This window comes from Pinus tabuliformis, chromosome J, assembly GCF_031772625.1.
Source record: "Pinus tabuliformis cultivar Carrire ecotype Pingquan chromosome J, CPIR1, whole genome shotgun sequence".
NCBI lineage: Eukaryota > Viridiplantae > Streptophyta > Pinopsida > Pinales > Pinaceae > Pinus > Pinus tabuliformis.
Genome location: NC_142295.1, coordinates 1,463,022,374 through 1,463,047,694, shown reverse-complemented (window position 1 = coordinate 1,463,047,694; position 25,321 = coordinate 1,463,022,374). Strand labels below are relative to the sequence as shown.

General features: G+C 39.0%; 1 protein-coding gene across 2 annotated transcripts in view; it reads left to right on the top strand.

Annotated features, from left to right (window-relative positions):
• The first annotated feature begins 269 nt into the window (after positions 1-269).
• Positions 270-25,321, top strand: part of LOC149232881 (RING/U-box superfamily protein) — a 179,791-nt gene continuing 154,739 nt past the window's right edge. Inside the window, exon 1 of one of the 2 annotated variants that reach the window (XM_089379535.1) lies at positions 270-625. In XM_089379535.1, coding sequence (XP_089235661.1) covers positions 602-625 — 24 coding nt within the window. In that variant the 5' untranslated portion in view covers positions 270-601. The remainder of the gene's footprint in view (positions 626-25,321) is intronic. The other variant, XM_089379534.1, reaches the window with a different exon arrangement.

The window sequence follows — 25,321 nt, the reverse complement described above, 5'->3', positions numbered from 1 at the left end:
ACCATATGAATAGTGAGCCCCCTAACGGGTCCTTGCTTGACGTTAGTTAATAATGAGAAATTGAATAAATAAATATTTCAAATAAATTTAGACTAATATAATTATAATTTAACAATTAAATAATAAAATTTTTAATTAGCATTTCAACTTATTTTCTAATTAAACAATTAATTTAAACATTCATTTATAATCACATACCATGATGTTATAATAAACTTTACCTTTACAAACCACATAAACAACATGGGTTTTCTTATAAGGTACTCGCAGCTGAACTCGTGTGTCCTTATGGGCTAAATTGCTTCAGTTGATTTGCTATATTTTAACACAGAAGGGAAGAGGTTATTGTCCTCGGTGTCATTCGGGTCCTTTTAATTTTTTTTCACATGAATACATTGGCACGAGATTTTCGAACTCGAGTTACGTATAATTGGTATTATCAAACCCAACGCCTTCTCCGTATGTAACATATACATGAAAATAAGCTGAAGCCTTAGCTCGCCTCTGTGATCAATCTTTGCTCACGTAGATTAGCTGGGTATTCGGATCTGAATGACAAATCACGAGATCTACAGAACAGGGGATCGAATCAGTCAAGGCCATGGTGGTGTGTAAGTGCCGAAAGGTACGCCATAGTTTCAATTGGGGATTATTTTTCCTTTGTGGGTTTGCTTTTTCTTCTATGTTTTCTCTATTATCTCTGATTATAATGCTAAAAATTCAGTAGTAGCCATTATCCGGAAGCAATGAGAGTGCTTCTCGTACCGAGATAAGGGCTTTTTTGGTTTAATTATTAGCCATGTTCACACCGTTTGGCTGCTAGTTTTGTATTGTTTAAATTTTCATCTTCATTTACAAGTTTCGGTTTTTACTGTAAATAAAAGGTTATTGCTATTCAATTTATTGTTTCCAGGCTTTTGGAAGGGTTTAAATGGTTTTGAGATTTTGTTTTTAGAGCTTTAATCGGTCCTCCTTGTGGTCAGCTGAGATCGTGTCTCAAAATCCTAGGAAATTTGAATTGGTTGATATGTTGGAAGTTGGAATTGTGATAATGTTTCATCTCATGTTGCTCATTCCCATCTCTTACTTAAATACAACACGAGAAACCTCACCAGGAGACCCGTTTCTTATTCTGTTTGGGTTCCGGTTTTTCTTCCCATTCCCATGTAGCGACACTACATTAGTACATTACTAATCAATTTTATACGTATACTATATGCTGGGAGGTGGGTATGTGTTCACTTTCTTATCCTCGAAACCCTCTAGCCTTGTTTCTTGTTCTGTCCCCGTTCATTGTTCCGTTTCCCATTTCTGGTAACATAGTTGAAACTTAAAACTTCTTATAGAAGACAGTTTGCCAGGCCACAAACTTGACGATTTGAGTTCAACATAACTCTATTCAATTTCAATTTCAATGCATCAAGTATTGGAATTAGGCACAAGTTTAAAACTGGGGTCAGATTTTGTTTAGGAATTTAGACAGAACAATATTGCAATGTAAAACCTATTTAGAGTCCAGAGAGGGTATCTGCTTTTTTAAGCTCAGTAGAAAATGGTCATTGTTTGTCTTCCTTGTTATTTTATTTTCTGTTTTTCAGAAAAAATATACTTTCAGTATTGGAAAAATTATCCACGTATTTCTTCACAGCTTCCCCTTAAGGTCAGATTCATCCTACATGATAATCATACCCCAGGTAGACCCAGGAAACCGACTGATATTTAGAGTTCTGTAGCACCAATCAGCTGGGTTGACAAAAACAAACTAAGTCCCAGTATGAAGGGTGCAGTGCACACAGAATAAAGACGAGAAATATATATTATAGCGTAGGTGCTTAGAATCCAAATACGCCTCATGAGAATGTAAACTTCAAAGTTATTCCCTCAATGTGCATACTTCAATATTGATCAGGAAAACCAATCATTCAAATGAACCATTTGACTCAAGCGTTTCCACATTGAGTGCTTTTGTGCCCTTCCCTGCCACTGTGGCTTCGACAATATTTGTGCCTCACCCTGTTACTGTGGCTTCGACAATATTTGTGCCCTGCCCTGCTATTGTGGCTTTGACAATATTTGTGCCCTGCCCTTCTACTGTGGCTTCGACAATATTTGTGCCCCAACCTGCAACCACACTGTTCTGCTTGATTTTCTCCCCACCTCAAGTCTCCTAGCAGCTGGTTGCCTATTGGCAGCTTCCTTCCATTTCTCTGGTACATTGGTGTGTTTCTTGTTGTCAGGTTTTCTACTCTGAGACTGCCCCCCTTTGTCAACCTAGTTTTCATCCTTGCTCCTCTGGGACAGTTGTGGCTGGGGCTGGGGCTGGGGCTCTCTCCTTGTGGTGGAGGAGCCTGATCTCCAGTGTTCTAGGAGCTTGACCAAGTGATACAGTTCAAGCTGCACTTTGTTTGCTTGTGCACAGATATGCAGAAAGCACTGGTGAATTACATCCTTTTAAAAATAAAAGTAAAAAAAAGTAAAGTGGAGGGCTAGCCCCAATAAAAATTACAGTATTGCTATACTTCCAAATGCAGTGAAGTATGTCCATCCTCAGAAGTTTCCATTTAGTATGAAAAGCGACAGACCTTGGCTTAATATCTCCTAGCAGAGTTTTCTATCAGTGTAATTGTATTTGTAATTTTGTTGGGGGGCCTGGCAATGGACGAGATCCAGTTCCAGGCTGACTTGGTCAAAGGGGCAGAACTAGGACAAGTGCTTGGTTTTTTCCTTCTTTTGACACGAGGGATCAGGTAGGACACCTATTCCTTGTAACTTGGCTTTGACACAGTAGTGGTCACACAAAAAATGTTTTTTGGGTTCTAGAGGAGCTTGCCACAATTATGTAATCCTGGTTTAATTTTCAAACTGGCAAAATTCATGAACTTTAAATTTCATTGCAACGACCATTTTTTCCTCATCAAGAGTTAGCTTTATAAACATGTAAATTGAACTAAAGGTTTTGATTTATATGTTCTGTTCTGCTCTTGAAAATAGAATTATTACAAGTTTGAGCAAATAGAATTATTACAAGGAAAATTGTTTCTCTAGAGAACAAGCTTGTTCTCCCTGCTAGTACTTAGCTTGAAACACTGCTTGCAAGAACCCTGTCCCTAGCTCCTAAATCCTTGCACTGGCCCTGGAAATTTCCTCCTATTTCCTAGCGCATACCAGCAAGAATTTCCTCTGCCAAAACACTGAGTATAGGCCTCTGCTTCACGCTCTTCCTAGCTCTGCTACCTCACACACACAAATTTGTGCTCTCTATTGTCTTGTCTCAAAACCTTGTGTTCACACAAAAACAATGATCCAATTCTGTGCCTTCGTTCTCCTTATAAGCAATTTGACCAAGCTAAGATTGGCAAATTTTTTTTTGGAACTGGGACTAGTGATTGTTAAGTTAACTAAGTCTGACTTACTCATGTAACTCGTCCTGCCTCAATTTAAAATTGAAGCTCACTTGCTTGTCCTTTTCCAAAGATAACTCGCACTATGAGACAACGAATTGGGCCTCCAACTCCTGCACATAAGTCAAACTGCTGCTTGAACTCGTCGTAACTTTTAAAAACTCGTCCTAACTTATAGGAACTTGTGCATGCTAAAGGACTGCTTGTGGTCTCTTCGACTAAAGCACAAGTCAAAGAAGACCTTACTCGCTACTATTTTCAACACTCCCTCTTAACGAGGAAGGTGCTTCTGAAAGAACCTCGTCCCCCTGGATCTGTATCCACCACCATGTTCTTTGCTGCTGCAACTGCTCCCTCTGAACTATAAGACTTACCTGCTTTCTTCTGTGGAACTTGATTTGAAGACTTGTTCTTTCCAACCATGCTCTGCGAGTCCATCACTTCAGTGATAAGTGCCATGTACCTTGTGTAACTCTGTGGTCGCTTACTCTGGCTAAAGGTGGTACTGAAAGATCCAACTCTCTCTTGATCTCCCTTAAACAAATCCTTTGTCCACTTGGCTTGAACTCTCCCTATATTGGGAGTCACCGACTAAGTGGTTTCCTTCACTCGCCTTGGGCTATGCTTCTCACCATCCTGCTAGTTGGCCCAATTGCCAACTAGCTTAGACTCAAACTGAGGCTCCCTCTTGAGTAACTTCTTCTCAGGTACTCTAATCCGCTCTTACTCTAAGGACTAGCTTTGAGTTCTGCTCTCCTCAACCATCACTTCTCTACTCTGAGCTCTCGCTGCCTTGTTGCTCAAAGTTGCACATATCTCTACTTGGAACTTGTAGAAATTCTTCATCCTCATGCCTATCTGCTTCTTACATCCAAAAGCTAAGTGCTGGAGGTAAGCCTTACCTTTGCTGAAGATGACATCATAACCCTTGTCCTCAAGGGTAGCTACCAACTCCCTCTGAAAACTGATAGTACCAATTCCTCTAGCTGCATACATGCCATCATCTCCTAGCTCAATCTGAAACTGCATGCCCTTCTCCTTCAGGTGGCTGAAAACCTTCTTGTTCCCGGTCATCTGGAATACATTGTTGTTTGCTGAGCTTGCCATGCAAGATGTCAATGAGAAATCTTTCTTGAACTGGGTAGAAAATGCATCTACCTCTGCTAATGTAGCTACATGATCCTTAGTGGACTCCTTCTGCTTAGGACACTTAGTGGCATAATGTCCAAACTGATGGCAATGGAAGCACTTGGTCTTGCTTAGATCCTTCTTCTTGCCCTTCTAATTGGACTCAGCCACTCCTTGTCCTTCCTTGCTCTTGGCCTTGCTACTCTTGCGTGCCAGGGCAAAGTTCTCCTTGTCCTTTGTCTTCATCAATCTACCATCTCTAGTCCCTCTCTAGATCTCTCCCTGAACACAGTCAATCCATAACCTTTCCCATCTCATGCTCTGTTACAGTCACACACACACCACCTAGCTCATCTCGTACCTGAGTGAACTTTGACAAATACATGACAATGGGCTCATGCTTGCTCATCTAGATACTTCTTAGCTTCTCCTTAAGAGCAAGCTTCCTGGTATCACTGATACTCTGAGATAATTGTAAGATGGCTTGATACATCTCATATGCTGTCTTGTTGTCATGGATATGAGGAACTATATGATCTCTGATCCCTTCTAGAATAATCCTCGTTGCCTTGATATCATTCTTATTATGTTGGGCCAATTGTTGGGGATCTTGAGGTGGTGCTATCACCTACTTGATAAACTCTCCCACCCCATTATCCTACAGCACTATCATGATCCTCCCTTTCCAAGAGACAATGTTAGAGGCTCCCTCTAAACAGTGGTCTGCTCTCAATCCTTGGTACGCCATCCTGCTTTCCCAGAGAGCTCTCCAACGCCTGCCCACTAACAGCCTTGTAGTCCTTCACAATAGGTTGAATGTAGGGCTAAAATCAGCCACTAACGGCCCTCCACAATACTGCACTGTGATTGATCTACAAGCTGTCCAACCTGGACACATTAACCTAGCAAAAAAAACTTGGAAGTACACAACAAACCTTTGTTTGGATGACTATTTCTGCCCTAGAAATCTCCTCGCCCTGTGCACTGTATTCTGAGTTTTTTTCCTTGACTCTGGTTAGGGCTTTGGACAGTCCAGGTCAGCCCTAATACTCAGCCCTAAAACTCATACAACTGTGCAATTCCTCCACTTCAAGACTCCTACACATGGGCTGTTGTTCTATGTAATTGTGGCCAAGGTTTAGCCACCTTCTAGGCCTCTCGGCCCTCCCAAAAAGGATATCTCTCCACCTGCAATAACACAGAGCAACCTGCGGCCTGAACAGAGAAAGAGCACCCTAAACATGCAGAACAAACTTGCACAGATTTGTCGTCAAACACTTCGGCCCGCCCTCTGCCTATCTCAGCCTCCCAAACACAGAAAAGATACTTCAGATTTCATCCTTTCTCTTGGCAAGACTCCTCTAGGCTGTGGCTCCCTCATCTGTCCTTCACCTTACGATATTTGCACTTGTGACTTGTGCTGGACTGTATTCTGTTCCTTGCTCTGATACCATGTAGAATATCCTTGGAATTCTGCTATTGCTTGAATGAACAAATCTAAAACTAATTTGTAACCCATGACACATAATTTCTCTACCAATTTGCAGCGGAATAGAACAGAAATAAAACACAGTTACACAATAGCAAAAACACAATTTTTTAGGGAACCCAACTGGTAAAACCCTTTGCTAGCTGTAGAAATTTTATTGACAAAGTTTGAGCAAACAGAATTATTACAAGGCAAATTGTTTCTGTAGAGAACAGGCTCGTTCTCACTGCTAGTACTTAGCTCGAAACCCTGCTTGCAAGAACCCTGTCCTTAGCTCCTAAATCCTTGGGCTGGCCTTAGAAATTTCCTCCTATTTCCTAGCGCATACCAACAAGAATTTCCTCTGCTAACACTGGGTATAGGCCTCCCCTTCAGGCTCTTCCTAGCTTTGCTAGCTCACACACACAAACTCGTGCTCTCTATTGTCTTGTCTCACAACCTTGTGCTCAGCTCACACAAAATCAATGATCCAATTCTGTGCCTTCATCCTCCTTATAAGCAGTGCGGCAAAGCTAAAACTGGGAAGTTTATTTTGGGAACTCAGACTAGTGATTGCTGAGTTAACTAAGTCTAACTGACTCATGTAACTCATCCTGCCTCAATTTAGAACTGAAGCTCAATTGCTTGTCCTTTTCCAAAGATAACTTGCACTAGAAGACAACAAACTGGGCCTCCAACTCCTGCCCATAAGTCAAACTGCCCCTTGAACTCATCTTAACTTATAGGAACTTGTCCTAACTTATAGGAACTTGTGCATGCTAAAGAAGGACTGCTTGTGGTCTCTTTGACTATGCACAAGTCAAAGAAGACCTTACTCGCTACTATATTCAACAGGGGAACGTTTTTCTACCTATCTCTTGATTTGCCTTACCGTGTGGAAGGTGGAAATCTATAATAGAATTCAGCATTTTGCACTCCTACTTTTGTTTGGTTTCTATTCTTATGGTTCATAAGCCTTTCCTTTAGAATTAGATTAATGGTACTGTTAGTGTATATAAACATTAAACAGGCAGATGTTAACTCTCAAAACAACATAATTAGATTAATGGTACTATTAGTATATATGAACATCAAACATGCAGAACTGAACTCTCAAGACAACTTTATTTGTTAACTGTAAAGAATAATCTTTCAAAGCAAAAGTTCAAATCTCCAACTTGCTCACTATCTCAGTGGTGTGTGCCTTTCATCTGTTTTAAGATAAGAGACAAGGGAAGATCCAATAAACCTGGACAAATGCAAGAAGTGCCTCCAACTGACAAAGTCAAACCCCAACCCTATCAATGTAGTCAGTATGTCCTCCTACATGACTAATAGTGCCAAAGTGTGTGTGCCCCAACTGGAGGATGAATATGGCATGTGTGCATGCACACTCCTCGTTGGTATCTAATAGCTATGCCCTTACTTATCTTCCCAGGCAACTAAATTGAACTGAAAGCTGAACTGAAATAGTAATTGAACTAAACTAGAACTTTTTAAACTTGGAGCGATAGTGAAATGAAGGTAACAAAACCAGAGATAAACTGGGATTGGCACATGCATACTAAAGACTTGCATGTGCCCTCTCTTCCCCTACATAACTATGCCCTTAGCATTCATGCACCCTCTACTTCCCCCGTGTAATTGTACCCCCCCTCACACTTAGTTGTACACAGGAACCCATGTTGACTTTGGTACGAACCCTGTTGCTGTGAGTGCCTTGGTGCAATGGAGACAGTTAATCGGGCTAAATAGGTAGATTTCTATCATTCCCTTTTAGTGTGAAAAGTTTTATCCACCAATCCCAGTGTCTCCTTGAACATCTTGAACTTCCTCTTTGCTAGGTTCTTAGTCAAGGTATCCACAGCCTATTGATTTGTCTGAACATAATTCAAGAACCACTGCTCCCTTTTGAACTCATTCCTTGACAAAGCGATACTTGATGTTCAATATGTTTGGAATGATCATGGAAAAGTAGATACTCAAAGTCTGATACAACTTTGATTGTCATAGTATAACATGGTAGGCTACAACATCTCTCCTGTCAACTCTGCTATCAACTTGTGAAGCTAGATGGCTTCACAACTAGCAGAGTTGTTTGTTGTGTACTTTTCATATGTTGAATTGAATGCCATTGAAGCTTGCTTCCTATTGAGCCAAGATTCTCTTGAACCCAAACTAAAGAAAAATCTTGAAGTACTTTTCCTGTCACCAATATCCCTTGCCTAGTTAGAATCAGCGAATTCATTTAACATCAACTCATCATCTCTTGCATACTGCAGACCATAATGTACTGTGCTCTTTAAGTAAAATAGCACATGTTTTGCAGCTACCTAGTGAATTTGTCTTGGATCAACCATATAGTACCTCAAAATGTTCATAGCAAGCCTATTTCAGGTATAGTATCAAATAGATACTTTAAAGATTCAATCCACTGTCTATATATTGAAGGATTTACCAGATCTGAATCCAAATTAGCATGCAACTTTAGATTTGATGCCATAGGAGTAGCTAAAGGCTTATAGTCCATCATATGCAATCTCTTTAGAATCTCCACTGCATACTTACCCTGTCCAAGGAACACCTCACCTAGACTTTGCCACACCTCTAGACCCAAGAAATAGTGCATCAGTGAATTGTCCTTTATCTCAGACTTTCATGCCAACTCTGTCTTGACCCTGCTACTGGCAACTAAACATGAGGATTGCACTTGTTACAGGACTTAACCCAACACCTTACAGCACGGGCTGATTAGCCATGCACCACTTGTGTCTGTGTTCATGTGAACTCTCTGTAATTATTAGCTCATCTAAGTACATGACCAAAAGAAGAAATTCGAATCTGAAAATCGAATCTATCTTATAAATAAGAAGGATTAGGATCTGGAGAAGTTTATGTTGAAGCCTAAACCTAATAAGTACTCATTGATCATGGAGTGCCAAGCACATGTTGCTTGCTGCAGATCGTAAAGCCCTTTCTTTAACCTGCACACATGGGTATCTACTATCTTGCCCATGGACCTCAAACATTCTTGGCTGATTAATGCAAATTTATTCCTCAATCACACCATTGAGGATAGTTGTCTTTACATCCATCTCATATACTTGCCATCCAAAGCTGATGTTGAAGTCATGATAGTCTTGACTCTTGATAGAAGTATACCTAGCCATTGGAGTGAAGGTCTCATAGTTGATCCCTGCTTGAGAGAATCATCTAGACATAAACCAAGCCTTATACTTTTCTATGCTGCCATCAGCTTCATGTTGTACCTGAATTGTCCTCCACTGTGGCATCCTGCTGTACCTACTCACTTGCCACCACTTTATAATTGGAAGCTCCGCATCAATAAAGGAAGGCATTATTGCAACACAACTGGGAAACTTCTTAAGAGAATGGCTAACCCAAAAAGAAGTCTTTGGAGCACCAACTCGCTCCTTCAGATCTTGCAATGTCTACGTAAGCCACCTCGGCCTTGTGGTTGTAACTTGTGTTGGGTGGTAAAGTTGTCTCTTTGATTTACATAATCTATGGGTCAGCTTTTGGAGCAACAAGTTTCTCAATCTCGTTAATTTCAATTGGAGTCTCCTAAGACTTAGAGGACCTTGCACCCTCATCCAACTTGTCATCCCAACGAACTTCTATATTTATCTAAGATAGATGTAGACTTTTGAAGCCTTAGAATTCTCGTTGTATCCCAGAAAAATACCCTTCAAACTAGAGTGTTCCAACTTAGTTCTTTTCTCCTTTGGAGTATGAATATGTACAAGACAATCAAAAACATGGAAATGTGATACTTGTACTTTCTTACTTATAAAAACTTCTAGTGTCATGTCATTCAATATCTTGTTATAAGACCTAATTAGAATGTGGATTATTGTGTAACATGCTTTTGCCCAAAGATACATGGGGTGATCTTGGTTATGGGTCATTGCCTTGGTAGTCTTTGTGAGGGGCCTATTCTTCCTTTTTGTAATCCATTTTGTTGTGGATTATAAGGCACTATCAACACCCTCTTAATCCTTGATTCCCTGCAAAAGGTGTCAAACTCCTTGGAGATATTCTTTTCAAATATTTGATTTGAACATTTTTTTTTAAATCCGAGGAAAAAAATCAACCTCCCTCTTAGCCTGAGGGCTAGAGTGAGGTTGTTGGTACCATGATAGCCCATAAGAATACTCATTTAAGAGTTCACATGGCTTTAAGCCAATGCAACAATATTCATAGGCATGAGGCCATTACAATATTTATCAAGGCATTATAGCTCATCATGTCACTAGTAGGGATTTGAACCTGGGTGGGGAAGATAACGACTATTCCGCCCAACCAACCAAGATAACCCCAATTGACAAATTTGATTTGAACACTTTAATCTTCTCACTCGTCTATTTTTCTACACGGGCTTTAATCTCTTGAAACTTCTTCAATACCTCATACTTGGCCTTCATCAAGTAGATCCAAAGCTTTCAAGTGGAATCATCAATAAATGAAACATAAATATTACCTGACAGTGAAGTTGAAGTCATGGGTCTACATGTGTTTGAATGTTTTAGGTCAAGAATCTTTCTAGATCTATGCTCACTGCTTGGGAAGTAGTGTTGGCTTGCTTGGCAAGTGCATGGCCCTTGCACACCCTTGTCTTCTTGATCTTGAAATTTGGCAATCCTTGCACCATGTCCTTCAAGATGAATAACACTACTTAGTGCAAGTGACCTAGCCTCTTGTGCCAAAGCTCACATAAGTTGACACTATCTTGCACTAGGGCTCTCATTAGATCTTCCAACAACTGTACAGATCACATTCTTGATTTGACATCTCCTTTGGACGTTGACTTATTGATCATCAAACTCAGTAACACATCCTAGGTCTGTCATTGTTGAAATTGAAAATAGATTCTTAGTCAAACCAAGTACACATAAAACATCACTAATCTCAGGAATATCACTCGAGGGAATCCATATTGAGATGGATTTTATTGGATAGATGGCATCATCACCAAGCTCCACTTGTATTCTTTCCCCTTGCTCATGATGTCTACTAATGGTCTTCTTGTTCAAGTCATGGTTGGATGCTCCATTGTCAACATACCATTCAATAGGAGACATGGTGTTAGATGGAAGGCATGAGACCATGGAAAAGGTTGTCTCAAACTTGGATGCAAGTTCATCCACTTTGGAGAAGGTTTCTACATTTCTTGCAGATTGCTATTGTTGTTGTGTGGTTTGCCCTTCCCCTTATTTTTTTGAGGACACCAAGAAGCATGATGGCCAAGTTTTTGATAGTTGAAACACTTGTTGTCACCAAGTCCTTACCCTAATTCAAGGAACTTGAATTCCATTTCTTTCATTTTTGACCCATCTTAGGTCCTCCTTTCTTACTACCCCTCTTCATCCTATTTTTGGGGGCTAGTATGCTCTTCCTCATTTATACCTGCAATAGTCATTAGTCTCGTCTCCTCTTGGATGAAATCATTTTGTAGCTTCTCAAAGATTGGAAGCTTATTTGTGGCATAAACACCCTACACAAAAGGTTACCAAGGAGATGAAATCCCATTCAAGGCTATGGTTACTAACTCTTCACTCTTGACTTTCTCTCCAACTATTTCGAGTTGATCATTAAATATAGTTATATGTTGTCAAGTAATAGGCTTTGGTATCCATCTTGTTCATTTGTGTAGTTTTAAGCTTATTCCTTAGAAGCGTCTTCTTATTGATGTTTCCACTCCAATATAGAGTGACTAGAGCATCAAAATTACTTGTGGTCTTCTCGGTGATGTGATGGATAGAGTAATCCTTTATGATGTAAAGGATGAATCACTTTGTCTTGTACCCTTCTTTTTATATTTTGCCAATTACAACAATCATTGGGCTCTACAACCTTAGCCTCCATTAAATCTTAAAGTTCACGCTCCTATAATAACGTTTGTAGTTGACACTTCCTTGGAGTAATGTTGGAGGGACTTTCCAATTTGTCTTCATATTTGAGATTGAATGTAGTCATATTGTTGCCCGTGGAGCAAATCACTAAACAAAATACACCAATGACCTAAACTTGTTTCACAAGCATAAATATCACAAGTCCACAATGCTGTTTCACAAGCATAAACCTCAGGGATCCCACCTTTGAAACCTTCCCACAACTCCCTATCCTACTAGAAGGCCTGCTATCCATGCACGAATTCTTAGAATGTGCCAACAAACACACTTTCATATTATAAGACACTTCATATTTAGGTGCCCCATATGTTATGAGATTAAAGTACGGTTTCATTGTCTTTTCAGGGAGTTCAAAACTTTCTCTCCATCTTCTTTCAATTTTCGGATCAGAGATGCTTGGCCCTATACATGTAGGAGGTCCTTGGCCTTAGGTCTCACTATATATAGCCAACCCCTAGACTGGCCATCTGCAAGCTGATTGCTTTGCTTTTTTTAGCGTTCACATCAGGGAAAGGTATCGAGAGGTAGGTGACAATAACACTTCACTAGCTATTAAATTTGTGAGGACTAAAGAGACCCCTATGATTAGATGATGAGGTCTTTCTTGGGGTATCATCTTAGATCTTGAGATAATTCAGATAGCACATGTAGTCAGGGTGCTTCCTTTAGACTATGACACAATGATACTTTATCCAGGTAGTGAGACCTATCTCAAACAAGTTCTTCTAGCTTGTTTGGATCCTTTGATCAATCATCTATGATTAGTTTCATCTCTTTGGGATGGATGTTAAGAGTGGGACATTAGGGGTGGTTAATCAAAACCTGCTAGGTGATACATCATTCCCTCCTCCCTTGCTGGAGGAGTTATTCTTGGATTTTCAACAATGCTTGCATGTTTCCACATCCATGATCTGCTTACCAATTTCTTTATACTAGACTACATGGTCTTATATAGTGTAGCATAGTTTAGATTTGCTTTTACCTTGTTGATTTTATATCTATTTTATAAGAATGGCCTTTGTGTTGCCACTTTGTATTCTACACTATTGTACTTAGCCATCCCTTTAACTTATTTGTGGTCATCTTGTTGGACATAAGTGAGTTAATCTAATGAAATACAAAGGTTATTTGCTTTAGGGAATTAGATGAATCTTAACTGTTGATTTCAAGTGATGTTGAGATCTAATTTCAACTGTCAATCACTTTGGAGATTAGGGTTATGGATTCAGTCAATAACCCAAACTTATAAAGGAAGGCTAGGCTAAGGGAGAAGAGACGCACTTCTTGAGCACAAGACACAATGAGAGTGAGATCTCAATGATTTGGTGAAAGACTTCCATTCAAGTGTGTAGGGTTTGAGGAAGGTGCAAGGGGCAGTAAGGGAGATCTAGATCAACCAAGCAAGATCAAAGGATAGATCTTTAGCTTTGCTTCTATTGTTATAATTGTTAAAATAATAGTTATGTCTTTTATTCAATAGATCTGTGTAATAATTAATTGTTACAATAAGGAAATTTGCTAGGTAGTTTTGGCTAGGTTGTTGGGGTTAGAAAATTAACATAGTATTAGAGCGTAGTCTCTGAGAGATCAAAGCTCTGAAGAATTGCACACATGATTGCACGTGCAGGAGACTACAGAGTTGTAAGAGGATAGTTGGATGCAGTCACATGCAAAGATTGGGTCGTACGGATTGAGCCATATGCTGAGCTTGTATGTAATCACATGTAGGGAGCAAGTCTTGGGCTGTAGGATGGAGCAAGGATGTGGCTGATAAAGTGTCAGATCTATTTGTGGTCATCTTGTTGGACATAAGTGAGTTAATCTAATGAAATACAAAGGTTATTTGCATTAGGAAATTAGATGAATCTCAACTGTTGATTTCAAGTAATGTTGAGATCTAATCTCAACTATCAATCACTTTGGAGATTAGGGTTATGGATTCAGTCAATAACTCAAACTTATAAAGGAAGGCTAGGCTAAGGGAGAAGAGACGCACTTCTTGAGCACAAGACACAATGAGAGTGAGATCTCAATGATTTGGTGAAAGACTTCCATTTAAGTGTGTAGGGTTTGAGGAAGGTGCAAGGGGCAGTAAGGGAGATCTAGATCAACCAAGCAAGATCAAAGGATAGATCTTTAACTTTGCTTCCATTGTTATAACTGTTAAAATAATAGTTATGTCTTTTATTCAATAGATCCCTGTAATAATTAATTGTTACAATAAGGAAATTTGCTAGGTAGTTTTGGCTAGGTTGTTGGGGTTAGAAATTAACATAGTATTAGAGCGTAGTCTCTGAGAGATCAAAGCTCTGAAGAATTGCACACATGATTGCACATGCGGGAGACTGCAGGGTTGTAAGAGGATAGTTGAATGTGGTCACATGCAAAGATCAGGTTGTACGGATCGAGCCATATGCTGAGCATATATGTAATCACACGTAGGTAGCTAGTCTTGGGCTGTACGATGGAGCAAGGATGTGGCTGATAAAGTGTCAAATCTATTTGTGGTCATCTTGTTGGACATAAGTGAGTTAATCTAATGAAATACAAAGGTTATTTGCATTAGGGAATTAGATGAATCTCAACTGTTGATTTCCAGTGATGTTGAGATCTAATCTCAACTGTCAATCACTTTGGAGATTAGGGTTATGGATTCAGCCAATAACTCAAACTTATAAAGGAATGCTAGGCTAAGGGAGAAGAGACACACTTCTTGAGCACAAGACACAATGAGAGTGAGATCTCAATGATTTGGTGAAAGACTTCCATTCAGGTGTGTAGGGTTTGAGGAAGGTGCAATGGGCAGTAAGGGAGATCTAGATCAACCAAGCAAGATCAAAGGATAGATATTTAGCTTTGCTTCCATTGTTATAACCGTTAAAATAATAGTTATGTCTTTTAATCAATAGATCTGTGTAATAATTAATTGTTACAATAAGGAAATTTGCTAGGTAGTTTTGGCTAGGTTGTTGGGGTTAGAAAATTAACATAGTATTAGAGCGTAGTCTCTGAGAGATCAAAGCTTTGAAGAATTGCACACATGATTGCATGTGTGGGAGACTGCAAGGTTGTAAGAGGATAGTTGGATGCAGTCACATGCAATGATCAGGTCGTACGGATCGAGCCATATGCTGAGCCTAGTTGTAATCACATGTAGGGAGCAAGTCTTGGGCTGTACAATGGAGCAAGGATGTGGCTGATAAAGTGTCAGATCTAAGTCGATAGGAAAAATGATGGGGGGCCTGGGTTGACAGTGGTTGAGTAATTCTAGTCATCGACACTTAGTGGGCGATAAAGACAATAATGCTAGGGGGCCAGAACAATCACTACGAAAAATTAAATTAAAAGGGGGGGGTTGAGTGGAAAGTGGGATGACAACAAATAGTCTCTAGCAATAGTGGGAGCCACTAGCTGCTAACAAAACCGTCGAGTAGATGGTCCAACATTGGTAGAGTGTAATGTCCCCAACTGCTTAGGAGAAATAAGACGAGTTCCGCTAGCTTAATGAGTTCCGGTAGGCTAAAGCGGGGAATTTTTTTAATAAGGGAACATGATTTGCCTAAGAAAACACTATCACTGCCTAAGGGTGAAAAATGGGACATATCCTAGGCTAATGAAAAGTCACTTTCATTTTATAAAGTGAGAAAGTTCCTAAAGTGACTTAATAAAATTGAAAAGATAAAATGGTGGCAAAAGTGGCCTCTTAATTATAAAAAGTGGAAAGTGAACAGTTTCTCCTTATTCTATCACTTGCATTTTGTGAAAAGGAGCTCTTGGAGAGTTTTTGGGAGAGAAACTTAGGGTTTGAGAAACCCTAACCGCCATTGTTAGCTTCGGTGTTAAAACTATACACCCTAGTTGGCTCAAAGAATGGAATCACTCGGATTTCACCATTGCGCTATTAAGGAGAAGAAGATTTGCAGAAGATAATGAGGTAAAGAGGTGTTATTAATTGATTTTATCTTTTGATTTGGTGTTTTCTATATATCATCTTTCAGCTGGATGTCCAAGCCAAATATTGGTCGATTTTTCTATTGAAGAGGGACCATATTGTGCATAGATTCAGTGGGTTGAAGTTCCATTTGAAGAGGTCGATTTCTTTATCATTTGGTGGGTTAAGTTATGTGCATATTGGGTCGAGTTTTTTAGAGTTCAAAAGGGGTCGAGTTACCTTCCTTGATGCTGGCCAAGTTCACTCCTTTTTGCTGGTGCATACCTGAGCAAGCAGAGAACCAAATTCAGTCTCAAACATTGTGATTACATTGTTGAAGGAAAGGGTGTAATATCACTGTTTTCCTCTAGAGCTGGAATGAGTTTCTCTTTTGTGGATACAATCAAGTATTAAGCGTTTTCTCCTTTCATTAGTGGTCGCGTGTTATTTTCTGAGCACCATTATCTTACGAGTGAACATTCTTAGCTGAAAGAACAAGTTCAAGAGCCAGATTTATATCAGATATCAGAGGGGCCAAGTTATTCTTTATGTGGGATGTGAATAGTCCTGTAGATACATCTTTGAGGAGCCAATATATTAGGCATCCTTTGTTGGAGCTTACTCCTGAAGAACATCGATATTTATATATTTCTCGCTTAGATTTTTTCACTATGTATCAACTTACAACACTTTGGTTATTATGTGTACTGTTGGTGTTTATGATCTTATGATTTATCTATTGCTATAGCAAATGTTTATCAGTGGTATGTGTTCTCTCATATCCCAATACAAGCTATCTCTTATGTTATTTACTCTTGTATCAACATTATATATGTGTCTTTGATTTGTTATAAATCAATTGTGGTTATTGGGAAACATTATCATGGCATGTAATGACGACTATGCACATTCTTTGAGTTAAATAAATGAAAAAAATACACCTCCAGTACCATGCTAAGTCACTTGACACGGTGTCACGGAGGACACGCAAATACGAGTCTGACACGGGACACAAAAACCCACCGGAACATGACACGTAGGACATGTTATATATATATATATTAAAAAAATTAATAGATAGTACACAAATTCTCATGACGATACAAATTTGATCATACATGTACATTGTAACCTTATGCATACAATCATGATTCATCAATGATACAAGTGTACAATTAGCACTTATTGCTACATCAATGAAAATTACGATAAATTGACATTGGACAAACACAAGAAATTAACCATAAACTGCAATTTTCTCATTATGTCATCAAAATCACAATGTATTGCATAGGTACTGAGTCCTGAGAACTTCTGACTAGGAATGCCAATGGGAAATAGCAAATACAAAACAAGGTAGACACTAGAACCCGTATCCGTAGAACAAGAAGGAAGAATCTCATAGGCTGATGCCAACAAGTTATAATCTATACATATACCTCATCAACATCGAATTTAGCATCAGTACCACGTCTGCTCTCTTCTGCATCCTCCTTTGTATCCAATGTAATCTATGCATCTGCTGGTGTGGAGGATGACCCCTTAAGAGTATCACCATAATCCAGAACACTGCTATCCCCTTTGCTGGTCATTGCCACAGTCTCACAACACCCAAACAATGAATGCAAATGGACAAATCCAACCCAGTTTCGACAGACACGTGTCCAAAAATTGCGATTCGCTTTGGGCATGAATAAGATTCCTTCCTGAAACGAATCCCAAACTTCAGACACTCATTAGCAGCGAATTAGACACGTGTCAGCAGAGAACCCTGTCTGACATACTGGATTCGTGACATGTGGGGGGTGGGATGAATCCAGTGACTTAGGTACCATGCATACAAACTGTTTGTAGAAATTCGACAATAAGCCAGATTGTACAAACAAGGCATTCTAGAAAGGGAATCTTACAATGGTATTTGAGCATGTTCTTGGACAATTGTGGGGTTTAAGGGCAGATTATCAGCGAATTAATGAATACTGAAGACCACCTATACATCACTTACAAAAGGCAATTCAAAGTTAGAAAGCCTACTCCCATTTATGAGGAGGAAGAGTCTCCAGGAAAGTGAAGAGAGGGAATAAGAAACCCCTAGCAAGGGGAAGAGGGTAGAAGAGACACCTGAAATAGAAGAGCCAGGCATGGGTGACAAGGAAAATCAAACATTCAACAATTTGCTCTGTGCACTGAATGTTTTGGCTAAGGGCCAAAAGGAGATGGTAGATCTAATGAGAAAGATAGCGAATAAAGAGACTTCCACCAAGAAGGAACCTGTTAATGGTGAAGGGTCTAACAATGTGGAGGGCAGTCATGCACGTACTCCCATGCAGAGTCATTCACGCTCATATAGCAGAGCACCTAGGCTCAACATGCCTCAATTCATACATGAGACAACAAAGGACCAGACAGAGCAGACAAGTCAAGGGACTCTTATGTAGATTATTTGGAGTATAGAGCATTGGGACGTGAGTTCCAGGTTGTTATGAGTTTCATCGACTTCTACGACCAAGAAGTTAAGAAGGGTCCTACCCTTCTGGTTAGTCCAACCATCTGACATGACTGTGCATCCAATGTGTTCCCATGATGACCTAAACTCCTCCAATCTAGAAGTGCAATCAGTCTTTTCATCTTGAAGAAGAGGCCCTCCCAATTATGCAAAGGTAGGGGCTTTGTATGCTGGGCCAATGACAACAACAACATCAAACATAGGTTGGTAGAATGGGTTCGTCTTGGCAATGATGAAAGGAACATCACTCCATAGAAGACACATACTGACCAACCTGTCAGTTTCTGCCTTTTCCTTTTTTCTAAGTGCCGATTTGATGCCAGGTTGTGCACCAGGTGTGGTTCTAGGAACAACAAAAGTTGAGAAAGCTGAGGGGTTCGGACATGTGGGTGTGGAAGGTGACGCTGAAGAACCACTCTCACTTCCCCCCACTCTTGAGGCCCCTACAAGTTGGATTTTTAGTGCTGCCTTGGTGTCTTTGCCGCCCTCTTTATCCATCAACTATTTAATGGCCTGCCGGATGATTTCTGGAGATGGATTTGGGCAAAGGTCTACATTTTGCCTCAAATGGAATTTTAATTTATTGATACCCCTTGACATATGCTTGCCACACAACTTGCAAGTGAAATACATTCTATTGACCCCCCTAGATTTGGGTATAGTATCAGGTTCACCATATTCCCACACAGGGTCCAAAAGCCTTGGCATTTTGTTTGAAACTTTGAACTTGAATTTGAACTCGGGCACAATTTTTTTTTGAAAAAAATAAAAAATTGCCCATCACATAAGAACCAAACACAAATGTAATTGTTGATTTTAAATTTTAAATGCCTCTTCTCACTCACTTGTACACACTCAAATTCACTAAACAAGGGTTTGAATTTTTGTCATTTGATTCTTGAAAGTTGAAGTTTTGCTTCAATCTAGATTCTAAACAATGTTTTGATTCAAAATTCTAAGCAAAAATAAGATAAAAACAAACTAATAGAATTATAGAAAGATTTAAGAAGCCATTTGTGTAACAAAGACTAAGAGAGAAATTAAAATACATACCTGGCAACAACAAATCGACACTTTGAATCTCTCATGTTGAGCAGTGGACAAATCTCCAAATCCCCACCACAAAACTAGCAAATCTCCTCCTCTTGGGCAATGGGAAACACCTCTTCTGTCCACAGGGACATATGGGAGCAAAAACAACAAAAAATGATGGGTTTTTTTTCCACTTTTCAGCCTCTTATCTGTGGCCTGGGAAGTCTCGACATCTTTTTGGGTCGACTCCCGATTAAATTGGGACTTTTACAATTTAATCCCGATTTTTTCGGGAGTGAAAAAATCGGCAAAAAATTAGTCAATTTAATTGGGCAGCCAAAAAAATCGTGTTTTGGGGATTTAATCCCATTTTTTTCGACTTTTTCCACACTGGGACTCCTAAGTGTCTAGCATGTGGAAGTCGCCTAATTGACCCTAAACATTAACAATTACTAATTAAAGTAATTGAATTTAATAAGATAAAGTGAATTAATCTAATAATGAAATGCAAAGGTTATTTGCAGTAGTGAATTAGATGAATCTCAATCATTGATCTCAAGTGATGTTTAGATCTAATCTCAACCTTCAATAACTTTGGAGATTAGGGTTGTGGATTCAGTCAATAACTTTTAAGAGGAAAGCTAGGCTAAGGGAGAATACACACATCTTGAGCACAAGATATAGTGAGAGTGAGATATCAATGGTTAGGCAGAGAAGGATTTCCATAGTTTGTAGGGTTCGAGGAAGGTGCAAGGGGTAGCGAGGGAGATCTAGATTAGCCAAGCAAGATTGAAAGGCATATTTAGGGTTTGATAATTGATTCGTTGGATCAGTTCTAATTTTATTGTTATATTTGTATTTTCCTCAGTGGGTCATTATCCCAAGAATAGAGGCCTTGTAAGTTCTAAAGTTATCTAAATGAGGAACTATTCTGAAGGGCATAAATCTTTGTGTGCATGTAATTGTGAGATTGGTACTTTAATTTTGCTTACATTGTTATAATTATTAAAAATTCAGTTGTGTCTTTTACTCAAAAGATTTGTGTAATGACTAATTATTAGAGCAAGAAAATCTTCTAGGTAGTAATTGGCCAGGTTGTTGGGGTTAGGAAATTAACAATCAATGCACTCTTTTACATGAATAATAGAACTAGAGTTAGTGCATCCCAAGTGGAGTTTGATTGTGGCATGTATGCATGCTCACATCTCCTTGGGATTTGCACCCTCACTGCGTGCCTCATGTAAGTGCTTTAAGTAAAATAAAATAAAAGTTGAACTGATCTGGAAATGGGACTGCATTGGAACTTTCTAAATTTGGAGTGGTGGTAAATCAAAGGTGATAAAATTGGAAATCAACTAGCATTGGCACATGCAATTGAAGGCATGCATGATCCTTCGATTCCCCTAAAAAATTGTTTTTCTCTCGCAATCTTTCATGCATAGGAACCTAGGCAGATAGTTGTATGGCCTTGCTATTATGTGAGACTTGGTGCAGTGGAGACAACTAACCAAGCTAAATATGTAAAAATCTAGGCTCACAAATGCTCCAACCACATTCATGTGTTTCATAAATGACATACTTCACACACATCTTAGAGAGTTTGTCATTACTTACCTATATGATATCCCCATTTACAAAAAATGTGGGATGAGCTCCTCTAACATGTATGTACTAGTATTGACCTTCTCCAACAACAACTCAACTTTGAATTGTCAAAATGTTCTTTTTGTCAAACCTCTGTTTCTTGATTAATCATTAGAATTATCTGATCAATTTTCATGGGCTTCACTATCAACCTTGAGAAAGTAGAGTATAAAAAGAGTGACATATTGCTTTTAGTGTTACAAAATTAAATAATTTCTTGGGCAACATTAATTGCTACTAGAGATTCATGTCGCCAACTTGCATTAACAAACTTTTTTACATGGACATACAAGCATGCTCACACGTTCTAGTTTTCAAAAGTGCAATATGTACATCACTACTATTGGCATTGCTTGATATTTCAATAGATTTTGAACTTGAAATAGATGCTTTCCAATGTGCATTATTTTCCATTCTTAAGTGAGTAGGTTACATAATTGGTTATTGCTTAGAGAAGTTTTGGTGTGGGGAAATGAACTTTGTTAAAATGATACATAATTCTATGTTTTGGTACAAAGTCTGAAACATTGGTGACACTATCCTCTTGGCAATGAAACACTCATTAATATGAACAAATGACCGTTATAGTTTTTTGAATTGATAATTAAAGATATAGGAACATCGACATATTGAATGGGCAACATATTTGCAACAATTCCATATGGGAACATTGACATCATTGCCATTATCGCCCCTCTTGACGTTGATTATCAAACTTTGGCATTCTTGACATCATCGACCTCCAGCCCTGGACTTATTCACTTACGTTTGACATGATCTAGTTATATACATGCTTATGAGGTTGTCCTATTATTGTGTCGTTTATTTTAACTTAGATTTAGCTCTAGGAGTTATGTTTGCACTCCCACATTGTGTTAGTTTTTTTTGGATATTATGGTAGCATCAGACATATGTTCTAGTCTCTAAGGTATCAGAGAGGCTAAGGAACACGAGATCTCCAAAACCTAGAAATGGTTTTGCGAGATATGGCTCTGAAACATCTTAATTAGCCAATAATTAAATATTTCCTAAGTTTAACCTAGGAAAACTGGTTAATTAAAGTTAATTAATTAAGGATGTTTAAGATTGCTCTAGGGACTTCTAGTGATTAAGTCAAATTGATCTTAGTTATTGATGAAGATTTAATCTTGGTCGTTGAAGTCTCAACGAGAGATTATAAGAGCAACTCGAAGGGTTGGAGATAGGTATTGTTGAGTTCACAATTGTGAGAGCAAGGTAGTGCAAATTTCCCACTGCGTAGTGATTCAGTGAGGGAAGAATTTGAGCCAAAGGGAGAGCATCAGAGAGAGGGAGCAAGGTTCCGGGAGGTTTTCTAACATTTCTCCAATGCCGGATGAGCAAGAGAAGGGAGGCTGATTTATTTGCAGAAATGCTGCAGAAAGCAGTGTGAATTAGCCAGTCCAGAAGTGCAAATTGCTAGAGAGGGTTTGTTTCAGTTGCCGGAGGCCAGGAGGCCATTCGAAAGGCAGAACAAATATTTTCCAGGGGCAAAGGAAGGCTAGGCGACCCAATTGGAGGCAGATCCAGGGCAGTATGATTTGCATAGAGCCAGTAGTGCGCATTCTGACTAGCAGTGCGAGTAACCAGAGAGGGGTACGAGCAGGCTAGAAGAGTCCGAGTTGATTTGTAGAGGAGATTCTCGATCTCCAGTTTATTTGGCCAATATATTTGCCTGAGGATTGCCAGTTGAGCATCCAGATTATTGTATTGTTGAATTTGTTGCATAATAATAAATAAACCCTCGTCTACAACACCAGTTTTCCATTTGGGGTTTTTCTGGGGACAATCTAGTTCAAAATGGCTGTGTCAGAATTTTATTTTGTGTATACTTATTTCTCAGTTTCTATTATTTTCAGCAGCATGTTTTATTTTGGTGAAGATTGAAATTGTGAGTTTATCGATATTTGTCATAATTACAAATAAACTGAAATCAGGAGGAGATAAATTTCTAGTTAATTGCAATGGTGGATTTTTCACACATTGTACTTATACTAGTTGTATCCTTTAGTCCCATTGACCTATTTATGGTCATTCGCTGGACATTAATAAAATTATCTTATATTGTCTTATCTTATTGACATATTCAAGGGACAACATACTTGTAGCAATTCCATAGAGGAACATTGACACATCAAGTGGGCAACATACTTGCAACAATTCCTCCACACCATCAAGTACAATAAGGGTGTTGCAAACTGTTATGTGAATGCACAATGGGCCCCTTTTCTATGTTGCGTGTGGGTTGAGCTTGAATCCTCTACAAACCTCAAATACTTATGCAATAAAAACACTTAATGAATTTGCAGGAGAGAATGGGAAAAGGTGTACAACATTAGGTAAATGAAGATTTATGAAGAGGTCTACTCATTATTCTCTGGGATATTACTTATAGTAAATACATTTACATGCCTTAGTGCTTCTCTTGGCCTCAACCATCTTGACACAATCTTTAGTCTTCTTTGCAACATTGCTTCTTGCTTGTGCCTTGACATCATATTCTTCTTCCTTCAACTTTGAACTTTTAACTTGCTTGAAGTTTACACTTCTTGTCTTGATCCTTCAGAACCTTTTGTTGCTTTGGTGGGCTTGGTCACCCGGTTCTTCACAATATTCTTTTGAGCATCCGACTCAATCTCCTTCTCAACCATTTTATTTATAACTTGAAACATAACCAACTTACAATTGTCTTCAAGAACCATCAGACTTAGTAGTTTTTTTCGTTGCTTTGTCTTTCCTACATGCTACTTCAGTTGTCTTGCACATTGTCTTCTTTGTGCCTCATTCCTTCTCATGCCATACCTATTTCTTTACTAGTGTTGTCTTTATCTCATGGTTTGGCACAATGTCTATTGCCTCTATTTGGGCTGCATTACTTCCTATGCTCTCAATTGCTCCTTACACAACCTCATCTCCTATGAATTGGTCCTCTACCTTAGTATATTTCATAAAGAAGTTAGCCCAAATATCTTTTCTTCCTTTTGTGCACATCCTGTACTCCTGTTAGCATAGAAATTTACTCCTTCGGAAGGTGAAAAACCTGGTAAATTTGTAATAGAAAATATCAACGCAACATCTAGAGGATTTCAACCTTTAGCATCACATGCAAACTCTTCTTTCTGATAGGGCATGTACTTGCCAACAACATGGGGTTTCCCTAGCCTTTCATGCAATGTTTTCCCCATAATTCTGCAAAACAAACTCACAAAGCAAGCATGCAATAGTTTCCTTTGGCCAACAACTAAGTAGCCGAAGATGTTATAAAATAATTTGTGTATAAAGTTTTGGAATTGGCTTCAATGTTAGCTTCAAGTGGTCAAAGAAAACACTGGAAAGAAAGTGCTTCAAATGGAAGATTTGTTACTAAGGAAAAGGCTTAAGAACTACAATATTGCACAAAAATCATCAAAATGTCGATAAACTCAAAGTCAGATAAGAGCAAAATTGAGCGTTATTTTGTAAAAACCAGGAGGCTGGCTGCACCAAGAAGACAATTACAAGATCGATACAATGATGGTTCTGCACAAGAAAATAGAAGCTAGAAGAAAAAAAGAGAGAGGCTTTAGTGTGACCAATAATGCAAGTGAAGAAAACTTAGTTAACTGGAGGAAAAAGTGGAGTGGATAATCCATGCTTCCTGTTGACTAGAGGAAAGATAAATGGAGGATAGAGTGGAGATGAGCTGAGTTAAACTGAAGTGAAGAGAGAGAGTGCATGCACTTAGTTAACTTAAAGAGAGCATGTAATAGATAAAATGCAGAAAATAGAGAGTAGTAAAACACAATCACACACCAACCACAATGAACACAAGATATGCTCTGGGACACCCTTACGGGAGAAGACCTAGCTATGTTCTCTTTTGTCTGGAACGGAAATAATGCAAGTACAAACTAAAAGGCACTCTCTATAGAGTCACCTTAGACTTGTGGCCTGATAGGCTACTGTAAAATACTGACTTGCTCTATTATGCTTTTTTGCTCCACTCCAAGTTGTTCTGCTCTATTGTGGAACAAGATACAATTGAAATGAATAGAACCCCTTTTCCTCCTAATGGCCCTTCTAGAGTCTTATTCCAAGTCCCCATTTGGCTAACCCTTTTTGCATGAGTAATGGGGGTTGATGTGGCATCCTCTTGAACCATGGTGGTCAAACATGGTAGGTCAACTTCTGGGAGGCACAACTTTTGGATGCGTACTCCGATTGATGTCCATATTCTGCCACTTGTCTCAATTGGAAGCTGCCACCTGTCATCAAATGAGA